At 48.0% G+C, this 19,242-nt stretch overlaps 1 protein-coding gene across 1 annotated transcript in view; it reads left to right on the top strand.

Annotated features, from left to right (window-relative positions):
- The window catches only part of SLC2A9 (solute carrier family 2 member 9), a 183,353-nt gene that overhangs the window by 158,258 nt on the left and 5,853 nt on the right, over positions 1 to 19,242 (top strand). Inside the window, exon 11 of the mRNA XM_079920325.1 lies at positions 11,368 to 11,495. Coding sequence (XP_079776451.1) covers positions 11,368 to 11,495 — 128 coding nt within the window. The remainder of the gene's footprint in view (positions 1 to 11,367; positions 11,496 to 19,242) is intronic.

Genomic DNA, 19,242 nt, shown 5'->3' with positions numbered 1-19,242 from the left:
AACAAGCAACAATTTAAATTCTACTACAGCCAGGCACTAGGGCACCATTCTCAGCAGGCGGCAGGATTTGTTGAAAACTTCATTCTCCACCTTTCTTGGTCTCAGCATCGCTCATGTATTGAGTTGCCACGAAGCCCAGCTCCTGCCCGCTCTAGGCTCACATTTGAAACCCTTTCCATTGTCTCTTCTCGTTCTTCTCAGTTCTTCCTTATGTAGATCAATTCGGCCCGTCCAAAAATATTTACAACTTGAATTTTCTCTTTCCCCGCAGCTCATAAACACAATAAACGCTGCTAAGCGATCAGGAAATAGGTTGAGATACCACTGGGGTGACCAACCACTCCAGGGTTTCTGAGATACAGGATGTTCTGTATGTAAAGCTGGGACAAGCTGGTCACCCCAGATGCCCCAGGAGTCTAGACTATAAATGAATTTTTGTTTAGAAAAGGGCAAATTGGTGTCGGCTTCAGTCTTGGACAACACATGATTTTGAAAAACCAGGATGGGTTTCCCCAGAAAGAGACTAAGACAAGGACTCAAGGAACCCGTTTATTTAGGAGATGATCCCAGGAAACACCTGGAAATGGGCACCTGAGGTGGGGAAAGGAAGGCAGCAGAAGGGAGGTGCACTGTGCTGTAAATTACTGCCACGGGCAACCAGAGCAGAATCGTGCTGGAAAGTCTGAAAAGCTGTAGGAAATACACATCTCAGAGTCATTCCCTGCGAAGTATTTATAGCATCTCCCTGCAGGCAGTCTGGGGAAAAACTGGTGTCAGCTCCCCAGCCCTCTGGTGATGGAAAGCCAGACAAAGTCTTGTGCCTGGAATGTGGCCGGGAGGTGGGTGAGGGGCCAGCTGCACTGAGGTGGGAGGGGGCACCTGGAACAAAGGGGGGGTCACCAACCACATCTGCTTCAGCATTCTGGGATCTTGAGCCAGACAGCACCATGAACCCACAGGGTCTGAGATGCCATCTAGCTCAGGGACCACGACTCCATCAGAGCTGTATTCCCAGTGCCCGGCACAGCCTCAGCTCAGAGCAGGAACTCAGTCATTTGTGTTCACTGAACGAATATACAGGTCCACTCTGCCGAGACCCAGGCTGAGGGTGTGACTGCCTGGACTTGCAGGTGCCAGGCTGTGTCCCCAGGGCCCTTGACTCTGTTCCAGGCTGCCTTATAACTCAGCATCCGTACTAAAGACCCTTCCTTCTCCCGTCGCCCTCGCTTGTCTGTTTCGACAGCCCCTCTAGTGCTCATCCAAATAAGGAAGGATGTTAAATTGTGCCCATGAGAACTGACTCCTGAGACCTCTGACCTCTGGCTTTATTGAAATGTAAACTCCTGATCAAGCTTTGTCACATCATCTGAGGTGCTGAACCTACCAAACAGAACACGTCCTGATAGACTTGAATGTGTTTTCCTACCTGCACTCATTAGAGTGGGGCAGCTCCTCATTTTTCATTAGAATTAGCAGAGTCCGTTTGGCCTTATGTGGCCCATTTGCTCCTGCGCTGCTTCGAAAACATCCCCTCCCCCAGAAACTCCAGTACAGAGACCTTCAGACCGAAGAATTTGACCTAAAAGTCCAGATTAAAGAAATACCACTAGACTACAGTCTTCATCAAAACATACTAACTGGTGGTCAAGAGGGGACTCACTTTGTGTTTCAGTGGAGCGCAGTTCCGAAAAGAGTCTAAGTCTCATGATGGATCGTATGCAAATTCAGGTTAGAATCACAGAAGATGGTTGTTAATGATGCTGAAGGGCACAAAATACTTTTACGCAAACATTTTTCCAACTTTTTCTCAAGTTCCCAATGATCGTGTCCTAACCAGCACCCCTGTCCGCCTCCACACTCTCCCTCCACAGACACAGGCTCCACTCTGCATCCAGGACTGCTTTCCCATCACAAATCTCATCGTGGCTCTCTCCTGCTAAAGCCTTTCAGCTGGCCACCGCATCTCCCACCTGCAAACTCCAACCCCCCCTAGCGTAGCAACCTAGACTCCAGGATCCACCCAGCGGACCCTCCAGACGATGCCTCTGCTGTCCTATCTCCCCCGTCCAAGCTGGGTTCCCACCAAACAGCACCCTCTAGACCCACCCCCGTGCTCTGCCCCATGCTGGCCCCCGGGCCCGGCTAGCCCTCCATCCACCAGCCACAGAGTGAATTTCCACCTCACACTTAAAAGGCTTAACTGTCTGTCATCATGTCCTGTTCATTCGTCCACTCCACAAACATCTATTGAGCGTAAATGACTATTAAGGAGCACAGCTGCTATGGGGAAGGCAACGGTGAGCAAAAGAAACAAGATACCTGCCCTCAAAGAACGCAACAAACAACAGAGAATAAAGAAATTAAAAGATAGTGACACCATCCGTGGAAGGAATAGGTGGTGGTGACGGCACCTCCTCCTTCTGTCTAATTAAATTCACGCCAAGTCTCAATTCCCCTCCTGGAGGAACCTCCCTTCCCTTTCCTTAGGAGACATGCTCCATGCGGGTGAGACCACCGGCTGGGGTCAGGACCTCTGCCGCTTAGCTGCTTGGGCTGTGATTAGGCTGGGAGGAAGGGGAGAAAGATGCCATCACAAATATATTATCACCTTCTGGAAGCCCAAGCCCATGATAAGTAAATTGCCCACATCCCTTGTGCCCTGAATTATGTCCAAAGCTGGGGACATTCCCAGCAGTGGGAATAGTCAGCATAGGCAGGAGCTACGGATTCCCAAGGACGGTGACTAGAGCAGACAGGCTAGCTTGGAAACCCTGAGACATGGAGAATCTCACTTCATCAATCTGGCCTCAGTCTCCACACCTGGAAGATGGGGATGGGGCTGGACACGTGGTGTCTGATTTTGCAGCATCTCTGGATACAAAAGGAGCAAACTGTCTTTGCTCTTTCAGTTCAGGCCAAGGACTCCTGCTGACTTGTAATTCCTCCTTATCTATGACTGGCAATGTCTGATGCTGTATCCCTATGGAGTTTATCACCCCCTTTCTGAAATAACTTAAAACTCCACAAAGGGGAAGCTTTTCCAGAGTCTGACACATAGGAAGTACTCAATGCATGAATTATTTTTATTGTTAAAATTGCTCTGAAGAGGTGTGGTCCAGGAGAACGTTAATCTTGTGATGGGTTTGGCCTTCTTTTTTTTTTTTTTTTTTTTTTTGCGGTACGCGGGCCTCTCACTGCTGTGGCCTCTCCCGTTGCGGAGCACAGGCTCCGGACGCGCAGGCTCAGCGGCCATGGCTCACGGGCCCAGCCGCTCCGCGGCATGTGGGATCCTCCCAGACCGGGGCACGAAACCGCGTCCCCTGCATCGGCAGGTGGACTCTCAACCACTGCGCCACCAGGGAAGCCCATGGCCTTCTTGACTTAGTGGATCCCCAGATGCTGGAGGCTCCTTGAAAGCGGAAGTTGAGTCTGCTTCTTGCTCACCATGGATGTCCCAGCATCTGGCTCATAGTTGATACACAAAGAACATGTATTAAGTGAATGAATGATGAGAAGATGGTAGCAGTTGTTATGATTGAGCCTTTGCTACATGTTGGACACATTGCTAAGCACTGTCTCATTTAATCCCCAAACCATGCTAAGAGGTAGGAACTGCAGCTCTATCCTCATTTTATAGATGAGAAAATTGAGAGCCATATGACTTGCTGTGGTCACACAGACTGTAAGTGGAGAGTTTATCTGACTCCAAAGCCAGCGCTCTTAGCCACTAGCCTGGGCGCCTCAGCATGGTCATAATTTACATGTGCTGAGTAGACAGGCTTTACTAAGTTTTCAAATAGCTCATCCAGTGCTCAGGTTATAGGTGGGGAAACTGAGGCTTAGAGAAGGACCACAGCCTCCCACATGTGGTCTGTGGAGCCAGAGGTGCCCACTGAGAGTCAGGATGGGACGAACCTCTGGAAGGGCTCCAAGGAGGTGGGCATCCGAGCTCCCCAGAGACAAGGGGACAGCCTTGCCTCTCCTGTTGGGCTGAACAGGCATCCTCTGAGGTAAGGCGCTTCCAGAGCGGGTAGCCCCTTTGGGCACTGCTCAGCTTCCTGCACCGGCTGGGTTCTGGTGCCAGCTCCCCCCAAGGCTGCAGGCTGTGCTCACTGATTGCTGAGAAGCTCCCGCCTGCCATCATAAAACAAACCTGTTTGGAAATCCTGCCTTTATGTCTCCTGGGGAAAGGGCAGGGGAGAGAGTCTTTTCCCCCGACCAGAAGCTCTTGGTTTGGGGACAAGGCCCATCATTTATAGCTTGTTCCACCTTGGGCAAGCCACTCTGTTACTCGGTGCCTTGATTTCCTCGCCTGTCCAGTGAGGATTAGAATGTGGGCTAGTAGATTCTGAAAATGCTCAGCACAGGACTTGGTACATAAATGTTGGGTGAAAATGGGTGAGTGAAGGGACAAAAAAGATTAAGTCTAGGGAAAGAAACACAGCAAACTAACCATAAAGAATTTTCAAACTGATTATATTTGATTTTAAAAAAATTAGTAAGCCACTTTTTCAAAGCTGGTACTTAAAGGGAAAATGTATGTAAAGGCTTATGTGACTTATGGACACACATATAGAGATTTTTAAAGGGATTTCTAGGCATTTTAAAGGGCTTTTGAAATTGATGATAGTGGTTCCATTGAAGAATTTTAATAAATATGAATTATAGGAAAGTTTGGACAGTTGCCCTTTATTTCTTTTCTATACAAATTGAGATTTTTCTCAGGTACATGGCAAGAGCTAGAAAACAGCAGAGGAAGAGAAAGGGAGCTAAAGAAAATGTGCAGGGAAGCTTGCCGCGGGCATAAATAACAAGGGCTGTGTTTGCTGGAACGTGACATACACGCATTGCTAAGCAGGCTGCATTTGATCCTCAAAACAATGCTAAGAGGTAGGAAGCAGTGTTATCTTCATTTCATAGATGCAAAAACTGAGAGCCATAGATGTCCTTTCCCATGGTTACATAGCCAGTAGGTAGAAATGTGGGAATTTCAATCAGGTTTGTCTCCAGAGGAGAAAGAACGGTTGTGAGAATAGACCTGCTGTTAGATGGCTGCTCGTTGTGGACACCAGGGGACGCAGTTATTCAGTACAGCTTGGTTGTTACAACAGTGAGCCAGAGACAGGAGCTTTGTGCCACACCCTGCTCCATGCTCTAACCATAGTGTTACATCCCACCCCATGCTCTAACCATAGTGTGATACCCCACCCCATGCTCTAACCATAGTGTTACATCCCACCCCATGCTCTAACCATAGTGTGATACCCCACCCCATGCTCTAACCATAGTGTGATACCCCACCCCATGCTCTAACCATAGTGTTACATCCCACCCCATGCTCTAACCATAGTGTGATACCCCACCCCATGCTCTAACCATAGTGTTACATCCCACCCCATGCTCTAACCATAGTGTGATACCCCACCCCATGCTCTAACCATAGTGTTACATCCCACCCCATGCTCTAACCATAGTGTGATACCCCACCCCATGCTCTAACCATAGTGTTACATCCCACCCCATGCTCTAACCATAGTGTGATACCCCACCCCATGCTCTTAACCTTATTGTGATATCCCCAACCTTGCTCTAACCATAGTGTTACATCCCACCCCATGCTATAACCACAGTGTGATACCCTACCCCACGCTCTTAACCATAGTGTGGTACCACCATCCATGAGCTTAACCATAGTGTGACCCCCCCACGCATGCTCTTAACCATAGTGTGATACCCTACCCCATGCTGTTAAACATAGTGTTACATCCCACCCATGCTCTTAATCGTGGTGTTCTACTCCCATTCCTGAAGCAAATACTAAGATGTCTAAGATATAAACACTCAGACATACATATTGCAGTGGCCATCGTGAAGTCTAACGCCTGGAGAATAGATGTCAGTAGCAAAGGTGATTGGTGTCCCTCCTCAAATCCCCTCTAACCCTAACCCGAACCCTTTCAGGGCATCCCAATAGGACCTGCAGCTACCACCACATGCACCTTTACCCTGAGGGCCTACAGACGTCACTTAGCCCAATCTTATGGCCGCCAAAAGCGCTGCCCGAAGAGCAGCCCTCAGTCGATGACTGACAGGTTTGGTGGATCCATACCTAGCTCCCTTGCCTCTCAGATGGGACAGCTCTGAGATGTGTTTTCCACAGTTTCCCAAGGGTCTCCAATTGGAGTAAGCTCTGGTTGCCCACAGTGGTAACTTGTTGATGACATATCTTTTATTCACTTCCTTCAGTTACCCACACTTTTACCAGTATTTCCTAGGATCAACTCACACATAAACTACTGTCAGGGTTTGCTTCTGGGGGAATCCAGAATAAGATAGCCAAATAAAATAACAAATAATTGCCAAATAAGATAACAAGATATGTTGACCAAGAGATGTCATCCTTGGGGCTTATCTTCAGTGTTTAAGTTGTATTGTATGATTAGGCAATAGGTATTGAGTGCTGTAATATGTCTTGTTTCCATCCTGTATCCAGGCATACGGGGAAACAACAGTACAAATTCATTGTCATCTTTCTATCCTTTTTAGCTGAAAGTTGCAGTCAAAAGAAAGCAGGGTTTGCAGTCAAAAGATCCAACTCTAACACTTACAAGTGGGACTAGTAACTTAGGTAAGGCCCTTCATCTTCTAGAGTCATAGTTTCCTAATCTGTAATAATAATTCATGACTCATAGTTTGGTCGTGAAGAGTCAGTGAGATCAGGCATGTAAAATCTTTTCTCAAATAATAATGTCCACAAAATAAAAGGCCCCCAAACAGATCATTTTAAACAAGGCGTCCCCTTGTCACAATCCTTTACACAAAAGTATTGTCTTCAACTGCCCTTTAATTTTGAAGCATATAATTTTAAGATAAGCAGCATCTACACACCTACCAAAAGGAACACCAATACCTTGGTTTTAAAAACCTAATCATAAAGAGATTTCAGGTAAATACGGTCAAGTATAGCCTGGTTATAGGATCTCCCTCCCCCAAATATCTAACAAAATGAGCAGAAAAAAAATAATTTTTTTTGAAAAAAAACAGTAATAACAACCAAACAAATCTTTACACCGAAAAAAACTGGCCATCAACCAAACAAAAAAATTATACCATAGACTTTGAAAATTTGCACCAATTAAGGATAATTCTAGTGTGGGGCTAGAATTCGGTCTCCACTCCTCAGAAACATCACTAACCAGAGAAGGGGATTCAAAAATGGTTAAGAACTCTCACACTAACACCCTAATCTGTGAGGGAAATAGAGTAAGGAAGTGAGTCAGCAATCCTGGGGAAAGATAAAAAGATGCCTTCCCCCACAGCAAAACTCAAAGGCCCTGGGCTTCTCAATTTCCAAGGCTTTGTCCTAATTTGAGAAGACCCCACAGAAGTAGAAAATCCCCCTGACCCTGTGGAATGGGTTCTGCAGGTCACGTCACAAAATCTCAGAGGAAAGAAAAAGCAGAGCCCAGACCTCCCAGAAGGGGCTTCCGGCAGCCCTCACCGCCTTCCGCCTACAACCCCATTCCCACCTTTTATAGAAGTTAGTGGAAGATCGTACTCACACCTCAAACTGTGGCTTGAAAGACAAGACAACCCAGAAGACAAAAGGAGGAAAGGAGAACAGGAGCACAGGGCAAGCACCAACATGGCACATGGAAGAAGGAAGAAGGGAGAAGAGAAAGAGGGAAGAGATTGCCCAGGGCGTGAGGAATGTATGCAGAAAACAAGAGAATAAAGTCATTTGAGAGACTGTAGGTGCAGAAGAGAGACAAAGTTGATCCAACTGAGGATAACAATTGTCTCAGAATAAAGAATCCAACATGTAGAACAGAAGTTTTCAAAAGTATAACCTAAGAAATGAATAAAGAGTGAATCTGTAGTCAAAGGGACACACCATGTTCTAAGAAAGATGGTTATGGGAAGATCAACACAAGACCCACCATAGTTAAGTTAATAAACTTCAAGGATAAGGAAAGATGTCTTCGGGGCTTCAAGCAGAAATATCAGACTCACTCTAGGCTTTTCTATAGCAACATTCAATTTGCCAAGTACCGAAATACAAATGGGGATCAATCCTGGGTGGAAGGTTTAGGGATGACTTTTGTTTTCTTTTTGTGCCTTTCTGTATTGCATGCTTTCCTTAATTGTTTAAAAGGAGCAAATATTACTCATGATAATCAGAAAAAAATGATAAAATTATTTTCATTTTGAAAAGCAAAACAAAGGTAGAGGACCTGCAAGAAACCTGTTCTGTTTCCATTATCAAACCCCATTCCTTCTCATTTTACCTTGGATTCAAAGAATCAGACCATGAGAGACTCAGGAAATCAGGCCACCCATGCCTTTAGGCAAAAGAGAAACAAGTGAATTCCAGGACTTGGGAGAGCATTCAAATAAAACCATGAAGACTGCTAAGTTCCTTTCACATATTTTAAAGATTGTTAGTGTCTTACACTTGCTTCCTTCACAATGGAGTAATTAAGACTCAAATTTGGAAGTCACCCAGCCTTGAGTTTGAGTCCCACTAGTGAGGTAATTTGAGGAAATTACTTAACTTTCTTAGGCCTAGGTTACTTTATATGTTAAATGGGGAAAAAATGATAGTAGTACCTACCACATAGCAGTGATAATTAAATGAAATAATGTATGTCAAATGCTTTTCCCAATGCCTGTCACATAGTTACCACCACCATCATTCAGCAACTGCAGCAGCACCATTATCTCTATTATCATCATTACCACCATCATCTTCATTTCTATCAGCATCATTATCATTATCACCATCCTCACTAGCATCATCATCAAGACCATCACCATCATCATCATTGCCATCATCATCATCATCATTACCATCATCACCATCATTATCACTAGCATCATCATCATCACCACCCCATCATCACCATCACCGCCATCATCACCACCACCATCATCATCATCATTACCATCACCATCATCATTGTCACCATCACTCCTTGTTAAGAGACTTTGGGCTTGTCACTCCCCTTCTCTGAGCTTCAGCTAACTCATAAAAAGGGGGGAAATAATTCAGAGGAGTTTTAAACTATTATCATAGTAGCTAACAATTATTAAGTAGGTAACACTTATTGAGTACCTCTCATGGGGAAGACTTGCACACAGTTGTACTTGCACACAGTTGTTCATTTAATCCTCACAAGTACCCTCAGCAGTAAGTCCCTGCTATCATACTTCACATGTGAGAGATCTGAATTCTAGAGGGATCTGGTGGAGCCAGGACTTCACCCCGTTCTGACGACAGAGCCCAAGCCCACTATGCCTCACCACCTTCTTTGGTTGTGAAGTTCAAAGGAAATAATGGAAATGAAAACCCATCAGCACAGTGAGCTGTGTAGGATCCTCATGGTTGCTTATAATTGTTCTCTGGGGGTGGTCTGAAGGCCTGATGAAGGAAACAGAGACCTGATGTAGATGTCCTGTGAACCCCAGGGCATCTTAATCATTCCTCCACTGATCCTGAAAACCTTTACAGAGCACCTGGTATGTGTGTCCTAGAAGCTGTGCTGGGAGGAGGGCCATAACCAATAAACAAGTCCTGGCCTCAGCCCTGAAGCCGCAAAGAAAGTACAGGGAGGCAGGTTCTCTGTGACCTTGGGTTGAACTTGATGTTGAGTGCTGCAGTTGTATGCAGCGCTCTCTCTAAAAGCTTTGCGTCCATGGGATGGAGAATTCCCAAATTCGGCCCCTTCCTTCCATTCCCACCGCCACCATCTGAACGCTCTAGACAACCATCACCTCCTCCTGCACCCAGCCCTGCATCCTCCGGTCAAGCAGCAGTGATCTCTACAAAATGCAAACTGATCACATCAACCCCTACTTCAACCCCCTCATTGGTTTTCTTCAATGGCAACCCCTCTCCTTGATCTCCAGAGGCTGCTTAATTGGCCCTGCTCACCTTTGCCACCTCATTCCATGCCTCTCTACCCTCCCTCAGGCGTCCAGACAGACTGGCCTCTGTTCTGGACCTTGACCCAGTCCTTTTCACCCCTAAGGGTCTCAGCCCTCCCATCCCTCCACGGGCATGATCTTCCCCAAATCTTCACAAGCTGCATCTCTTCCTTCAAGCCACATCTCCACCGTCACCTGCCCGGAGGGCCCTCCCCACAACTGTTAACCTAGATCCCCACCCCCTCCACTGCCCTGAGCATTTCCTCCAGTGCTTATCACATGCTGCGATTATCTATTGCTCCTTCACTTCCTTTGTAAGAAACAAGTCACCTTGTCTCTCTCACCAGATGAGGGAGTCTCAGCAGGGCAGGGGCATTGCCGCTCTCCTCCAAGACTGTGGGACCAGCCCCAGCACAGCCAATAATCACTGAATCTTGATGGAATGAGCCTGGTGGTTCCCAAACTGAGATGGGCAAAGGCCCTCAGGGTTTCCTCTTCTACTACCCATCCTGTCTTTTCTGTGGACCTCCAAGGTGTAGGTCTGATTCGAGTGGAGACTCCTGTTGAGGACGGCGGGGAATGGGGGTGTCATCCTGAACCCCAGGTCCTGCACGTGGTCACAGGGCCCACTCAGGGTCACAGTCTGAGGGTGCAGACTCAGAGAATCTCAGCCAGGTGTGGTGCCCAGAGGGCACTGGGAAATGTGACCGAGTAGTTTGGGTTGCCATGGTGACGAGGGGCACTCCCGGCTTCTGGAGGCAAGGGGTGAGAAACATTCTGCAATCACGCAGGACAGTCTCTCAAAATAAAGCATTGTCCCGCCCCATGACAATGATGTTTCTGCTATTGCTCCACTGCTGGGGCGACTCAGGGACTGGGGCCCACCAGGCATCCAATCGAGAGGAGGTAAGGACTCCTCTCAAGCAACGATTAGCAGAAAAACCTTGAGATTTGGAGGTCGAGTCCCAAACCTGAATCTCGGCTCTGCTACTCAGGAGCTGAGTGACCTTGGCTAAGTCAAGTAACCTCTCTGCGCTTCAGTTTTCTCATCCAGGGAATATGGTAGCCAATACCTGGCTGACTCAGTTGTTCCGAAGATAAATTATAAGCATTCCTAGCACAATATATTCAGTGTCAGTCGCCTGGTACGTCACGTTGATACACATCGTACTCAGTCTGTGGAGGAGCACAGCTTGATTCAGAGGCCATTTGGAAAGCCAAGAGGATGAATCGTCTCTCATTTGGGTGGGCCAGCTCAGAGGAATGGTTTATGTTACCTTTAGGGGTTACAGGCTGTAACTCCAGCACCCACTCCCAAAGGCATCACTCTCCCAGGTAGAGCCGGCTCTTACCGGGTGGCGGTCGCCTGCCACATGGAGATGGGTGCTGGCGGCCTGACCTTCCCAGGGAGATTAATCCGCGCCCTGGCTCTGGTTGCAGGCGGCATCCCCTTCATCCTGACCGGCGAGTTCTTCCAGCAGTCGCAGCGGCCAGCTGCCTACACCGTGGCGGGAACCGTCAACTGGCTCTCCAACTTTGCCGTCGGGCTCCTCTTCCCGTTCATTCAGGTATGACCAACAAGGGGGCTCTTGCTCGTGAGATCCCCTCCGAGTGATGGATGACTCATAACGCAGACGCTGAGCCTCTCTCAAGTGGAAACTCTATTGGCCCAAGGATGGCAAAAATGTAGTTTGGCCTAAATCCTTAATCCTTTCTCTCCCTTCTGCGTGGTCCGGGAGCTGCTCCTAAAAGGGCCGTCTCAAAAGAAGCGGGCTTCCCGTCGCTGAGGGTCTGCAGAGAAACCTCGGGGAGAATCTCAAACCTGCATTTTTACAGTGCACTCGTCCTGGTGTGAGACAAGGTCCGTGTCCTATCTCCAGGGCACGCTGCCACCCTGCCATGCACGTAGCATCCTCATTGTCGCCAGCATCACCACAGCTAATGGGGTCATTGTCCCAAGGGTTACCACCCTTGACAGGAGAATGATAACTCAGGAAACAGATACAAGTTCTTTTTGCATAAAGAATCTATTCATTCACTCACTCATCCATTCCACACATATTTACTGAGTCCCTACCTTGTGCCCGGCACTGTTTCAGGCAATGAGGATAGAGGGGAACTAAAGCCTGTGTTCCATGGTCTTGGAGCTGAAACGGGAAGCAACAACAGAGGTGGACATGCTATTTTAGGTGGGGCAATCAGGGATGGCCTCTCAAAGGAGGTGACCTCAGAGCAGAGACCTGAGTGAAGTGAGAGAGCAGCCTGGGAGTGGAGATGTCCAAGCAGAGAAACAGCAAGTACAAAGGCCCTGAAGCAGGGCCATGCTTGGACTGTGTAAGGAACAGCAAAGGGGCCAGTGTGGCTGGAACAGAAGGAACAAAAAAGACAGGAGAGGCAAGAAATAACATCTGAGAGTTCTCCAGGGCCAGGAACACAAAGACGAGGACTTTACAAGTGTTCCGCACAGAGCAAGGGGCCCAGCTACATTCCAGGAGGGAGGGTCAAGCTTCTCTGCCCTAATTCCCACCAGGGTTCCCTGCTGCCCAGAGAGCAGGTGACACCACTGGTGAAGGTGAGAATCCATCAGAAACCTCTGAGAAGGAACCCACCATCCATTTTCAGGGCCTAATTCAACCCTCCTCTTTTCATTAACTAGTGCCAAGCCCAGCACATTCCAGAGCCTCTGCTGCAGGCTGGGCTGAGTGAAGGTCAGTGGCCCAGCTGCAGCCCACGTGATGGGTACTCCTGCATCCCCGACTGTAGCGCAGTTACTCTGCACCAGCCCCCCTGCACGTGAATTATGAATTCACGTCACCCTCATGCAGCCCTGAGCTGCGGTTTCTCATCCTCTCCATCCTGCAGAGAAGCTGAGGCTCAGGGAGTAGACGGGGTCAGCCCCAGGTCCTGAGTCACTGTCCAACCCGTTGGCCCTGCCCTGCCCCCTCTTCCTCGTCAACATTCTCCATGTGTCACTCTGTCTCAGACTCAGAGTTAGGGGCTGACGCACTTTGCAACCTTTAAAGCATCCTGACTCAGCTACAGCCGTTGCATCTCTGAAACGTAAGTGCCACAGGGAGGCCATGGACCAGAGAATTAGAGACGGCTCCTCGTTCATTTACTCCATCCTCGGGGCGCCTTCGCTCGGCTGGGCCCAGAACACAAGTTGTCTTTTCAATTGACTTCACACCTTAAATGGCTTTTTCCGCTTTGGTTCAAAGCCAGCAGAGCCAGGGGGTCAGTACAATATTCATTATTGTGGGGAAAATTCACTTTAAATCGCTTCCTTGCCAACGCACATCTCCCCACCACCCTTACAAGTTAAGTGAGATATTCAAGAGCCTTCACACAACCCACAACTAAGCTTTATGTGTCCTGGAAGTAGGCCACATCTTCTGAGCGATTTTGGGGGGCATGAAAGACCTCTGGACCCCCAGACCAAAAAAGGGCATCTCACTTTCCCGCTGCAGTTTGGGAGTTAACAGCACTGACATGCCACTAATGCTAGTGTTTACTGAGCGCTTGCTGAGTGCCAGGCGCTATTCAGCCCTGTCAGTGTTGGGAGGTTGTATTTCTCCCTTTACAGACCAGGAGCCTCAGAGAGATGCTCAGAGAAATGACAGAGCCAGGTTGGAACCCCTTCTCTCACCCTCATCGGTAAGACACGGGAGGAAAAAACCTTTGGTTATAAGCAGATGACTCTTTTAAAAGCCCATTTGACCTGGGGTTGAGTAGTTAATTTATCTTTAAGCACACAGTCACACACACAAACACACACACACACACACACACACACACACACACACACACACAAACCGCTCAGAGAGGTCTCCAGCTGAAATGGGATTTCTGTGACTTTTATTTCACGTTGTTCATTTGGCAAATCGTAGCCCATCCACAGCGCCTCCCAAGTAGAAACGCGGTACTGCATTTACCTTGAGATATTTTCTTAGTCCAGTGAGTCTGGCCCAGATTCGTGCTCAGTGCATGCTAGCTCAACATACGCAGCTGGCTTACATGGCAAGGAAAGGGTAGAGGAGAGGACAGTGACCACAAGTGGGCATTTACTATGTACCAGGTCACATGTGCAGTCACGCCACTGCATGGAAAGTCTTATCAGCCCCATGTATCAGTCAGGATGGGCTGGGGTTTGCTGCAGGAAGAAACAGCCCTCAAGCCTCAGTGGTGTTAAACCACCTGGGATAGTGGTAATGTTCACTGCAGGGGAGACTAGAGATTCTGCCCCACAGCTTCCCGACTCAGGGATGTTGGCTGGCAGGACCCTTCTCTCTGAAATAACTGCCCCCATGCCAGGTGGAGGGAATGTGGCAGGTCTCACACCTGCCAGTTAAGACCTTAGCATGGCAGTGACGTGTGTTCTGTGCAACTTTCCGTGATTGAAAGTCACACGACCACACCGTACTTAAGGGGAAATGCACTCTGCCTTGTGTCCCAAAGGGGAAGAGCCAGAAAGTTTGTGTCCTTCCCTGATGAGGGACTAGGGAGCTAGGGAGCCCACTTCTTGAGGAGGAAAGTTGGGCTCAGGAGTCTTTTTCATGGACGGTTGCCCTGCAGATAATTGTGACTTTGGTGTGCTTCTCGGAGGAGGTGAGCTCAGAGTCTTTCTACTCTGACATCTTGGCCACTCTCCAGGTAAAAATGAGACACAAGAAGAAACTGCACAGACTTTGGGGTCAGACAGCCTGACCTTGAACCCTGGCTTTGCAGCTCAGCAATTAGGTGAAGGGAAGGCTGGTCAAACTTTGCCCACCTTTGGTTGCCCTCTTAGCCATAATTTTCATTTCTATAAAACAAGAGAATTGCCCCACTTTTGCAGCAGGGCTCCCCAAAGAATGAGAGACAGTCAAGACTTCAGTGCAGGGTCTACCCACAGACACTCGGGATCGGTTGCTGTCATGATCACTATTAGTACTGGGAAGGCTGTTTCCTGCCGTGCGATCTTAGGGTCACCTGGAAAGAGGAGACAGGACAGAAAAAGCAATCATGGTAAACGCTGGAAACTTGCACCACCCCTTACTGGCTGAGCCATCAGGACAAGTGGCCTCTCAAAGCTTGCCTTCTCCCCCTCCTTCCTCCTTCTCTCCCACCCATCCTGCCCCCTTCCTGCAAAATGTTCTTGATGGGCTGGGCTGGGCTGCCTTGACCCCTGGGGAGATTACTATCACTCTCTGTTTCTCTGCCCTCAGCCACAGGCTGCCTTCTCCTCTGAGAAGCAGAGTTCTTCTCCTCTGCCTTCGCCTTTGCTGTGGACAGCATCACTGTGTCCCTTGGGTCGTTGGTTGTAAAAGCCTCCAGATAACTGGGCTTCTGCCGTTAGCATCAATATTTTCTGGTTGGGAGAAAATGGCATGCAAATGTATGCCTGCTTGATTCCACTGGAGTTCTAAAATTCCTTTCGAGTTCAACAAAATCTGGAAGCAAGAACACGATTCTTTTCAACTTGAAAAATATCCCAAATGCCTGTGCAAAGCGAGGGGGAAAGCTGATGCCGATCTGAGATGGTGGGCTCTAACAGCAAGCAAAACCGCCCCCGGCCTCTCTGCATGGGCCAGGGGATCCTCTGAGGAGAGAGCATCTTTCATGCGCTCAGTGCCTGTGGGCGTCAGCATCGTGCTGAGCCCTGCAGGCGGGCACTGAACAGGAGGGCGCAAACCGCCTAACATTTCGGGAAGAACCGACACGACTCTCATGGGGCGGGTGTAGTTTCACGGGAGGAAGTAAGGTGGGGGGCTTAAGTGGGCTGACCAGTGCAGGGACCTTTCAAGCTGAGATTGAGGAAGTGTGTGTGCGGAGTGGGGGAGGGAGGCGATGCCTGGCAGAGAGACGGAAGATGCTGGCCGAAGCCCTGAGCAGGTACAGAGCAGGCATCCAAGGATGCCTGCCAAATCCCTCGAGGCGCTGAAGGTATGATAGGGATTTGGGGTTTATCCGAAGGACTCTGGGAAGCCACTGCATGATTTTAAGACATGATTCATTTTGTACTTTTAAAAGACTTCTTTAGCTGTCTGCTGGGAACTAGATTGAGGTCAGGGGCAGGAAAAATGGTTGCTAAGGTGATAGAAACCAGAACAGTGGTTAACTCTGTGGGGGAGTGGGGCGGGGGGAATGGACTAGAAAATGGCACAAGGAACTTTCTGGGGAGGTGGGAATGTTCCACATCTTAATAAAGGTGTTGGTTACACAGGGGTATACTTTTCTCCAAATGCATTGACCTATATGTACAATTAAGATCTGGGTAAGTTACCGTATGTAAATTCTTTCTTGATAGAAAGTTGTATGTTTTTTAAGAAAGGAAAAAGATGTTTCAGGGTAACGTCATCAGGACTTAGTAACAAAAACAGGCAGAGAGGGAGGAAATAGTCAAAGGTGATTTCGGACATCCGTCTCGGGCAGGCGGGAGGATGGCAGTGCCAGTTCTGAGAGCAGTGGAAGAGAAGCAGGCTTGCCCGGGACCGGGAGGCTGCGAGTGGGAAGCGTTGGCAGGGTAGTTAATGTGGCTTCCAGTGAGCTGAAATGCCAGGGCTGTGTCTACTCAAAGGCTCCTGGGCAGCACCAACAAGACCTTAATGGTACACGTGACAATGACGTGGAAGCCACAACACATGCCAGAGATGTAAGTCATCACTAAGATCCCTGCCCCATTCTAACTTCCTCCAGAAGCATCCTAATGTTTCAGGTCCACTCTGCTCGTAAAGTAGAACAGCCTGGCCTTTCAAAGCTCTTTGCAGAATTGGAGTTACAAGTGTAAGGCACCTGGCTTCCCATCAGTTCTTAAATGGTGGTCTGGGCCCTGACTCATCCGAGAGCTCGTTTGAATCACCAACGAACCAATGTTCCAGCTCCACAGGCGGGAGTGGAAACTCAGCAGAAGAATTCTGTTTTTGTCTCATCGTGAAAATCTAACTTGGACCACGTTTTGCACCTTCATGCATCTCCATAAGAGTCCTCCCATTCCATTCATTTATCCCCTCATTGGACATATTTATATTAAGAAAATGCTTACAGTGAGCCAGGCACTGTCTTAGGCTGAGGGTACAACAGAGAGCAGGGGACATGGATTCTGCCATCATGGAATTTACACCCCAAGCTGGGCTTGGACACCAGGCAAGGAGATGAAAAGTTGGGGGGAGAGGGAACAGCAAGCACAGAGGCCCAGAGTCAGCAAGAATCATGATGGGAGGCAGGAGTGACGAAGAACCAATGTGAAGGAAGCACAGGGGTTTTTTGTAAATAAAGTTTTATTGGAATGCAGCCAAGCACATTCAGGTGTGTTTCATTGTCTCTGGTTGCCTTCCCACAAAAGCAGAGTTGAGACGTCCTGACAGACTGGATGGCCCTTTATAGGAAATGTTTGCCAACCCCTGGGCTAGACTTCCAGCCTGGAGATGCCAAGGGGAGGCTAGATTGGAGGCTGCTGAAGGAAGGAAACACACCAGGACTTTTGGGAGGATCTGCTGAGAGGACAGGAGGTGTGACGAATGACTTTCAGAGTTCTAGCCTGTGTGGTCCAGCCTCAAACATCCCCCTCTACATTGTGCAGAGCCCCACAGAGAGGGAGGAAAGCCAACATTCACATCATACTGGATGCTCGGCACTGTTCTAAACACCCTGTGATTAACTTACTTAGGAAAAGAGTCCACACAAGACACTATGATGAGTTCTTGGGACCCAGAGAGGGGTGACATGTGCCTCTGTCCCCAGGGAGACAGCAATTGGGATGCCGCCAACTCGCAAAGAGTGGGACATGCCCTGTAGAGGTTTGTGGACATGCTTGGACCCAGTGTGAAAGATGAAGAGAAGGCTTCTAAGTCAGAAAGAGTCCTTCTGGTCAGTTCTGGGGGATGGAGCTGCTATTGCAGGAATTATTCATTCTAACTCAGAATGCGTTTTGCTTCTGATTATCTGTTTGATGGCTACTTCTAAACTGAACCCAGAATTACACCAGGTTATCATTTTGTTACCTCTAGAGCTCATGGCTTTTGGTGACTAGATTTCTAGGCAGTGCCCATGCCTCTCCCCCTGTCCACACCCAACAAGGCTGATATGCAAAGGAATCCAGGACTAATTTGTCAGAGCTCATGACTTTGTTCCCAGCACTGTACTTCGCATCTACTTTCCTTGTTCAGGGAAGCTGGCAGCTCTAAAGAGCGGCTGTGTTTTCACATCGTTCTGATAAACTGGAGTAGAAGAAAGCTGAGATTTCTCTTTATTCTCAAGGATCTTTTCCTAAAAGTTGCACTTTGCCACAATTGCCTAATATTTTTAGCATAATTTGGTGGTATAGTGCATTCTCAAAAGAAAATTTGTTTCTCCATAGTAAAGAATATGGAACACTTTCATGATCATTTGTGATAACGCAATGGGTGTATTCAGAGAAAAGATGTAACTACAGCTTATAACATTTTCATATGTTGGAGAAGGAAGTTTACCCAGGTGAGAGGGCCAGACACCTACAACTGATGAAGTTCTACTGTTTCTACTACTTCTGTTTCCTCTGAGGCTCCCAGGGTATCCTCAGGACCTCAGGGTCCTGCCTCTGCTTCCAGACTGGTCCTCAGCTGAACCACCTGGGCAGGTGAGCCCTGCATCCCGGAGGATTTTTTTTTTTTTCTTTAACTAAAGTGCTTACATCTGACTCCAGCTTTAGAGCTTTCTTTTGGTAAGTTTCCTTTTGATACCTGTTCACCATGAGTGAATTACTCCTTGGGTTTAGGCTCTTTCATTTACACTATTAAATGTGTATTTATATATGTATATTTTAATTATGTTATGAAACACATTATATGCAAAAGAGTATGAACTGCATCATATACATATCGACTGAAAAAAAGGCACAACCTGAAAGTTGAGAGTTATGTTTTATTCGGTGGACAAAACTGAGGACTTAAGCCCGGGACACAGCATCTCACACAGCTCTGACAGACTGCTCTGAAGAGGCAATGGGGGGACCCAGGATATATAGGGGTTTTTGCAACCAAGACCAGGTAGTCGGAACATCAGAAGATTGCTGTTAATTTAAAAAAACCAGATTATCTCAAGTTAGGAAATTTAGCGCTTTTCTATGTATGAGATGATGCAAGAGTCTGGGCTTACTGAAATCATTCCTTTGATATGCACCTCAGCTATCTGGGGCCAGCATCCTGTGTTTTCTCATCCTGAGTTTCTTCAGCGTGCAAAGTTGGGGGGCGGCTACAATGTCTGATGATTTGATGGTGGGCATTCTGTTTCTATCCTGAGTTCCCTCAGGGCTCACCTTCAGAGTGGCTGTCGTGTGTTGGCTTGATGGCCGCAACATCT

This window comes from Stenella coeruleoalba, assembly GCF_951394435.1.
Source record: "Stenella coeruleoalba genome assembly, chromosome: 4".
Lineage (NCBI taxonomy): Eukaryota > Metazoa > Chordata > Mammalia > Artiodactyla > Delphinidae > Stenella > Stenella coeruleoalba.
This window is presented reverse-complemented; position numbering and strand designations above follow the sequence as displayed.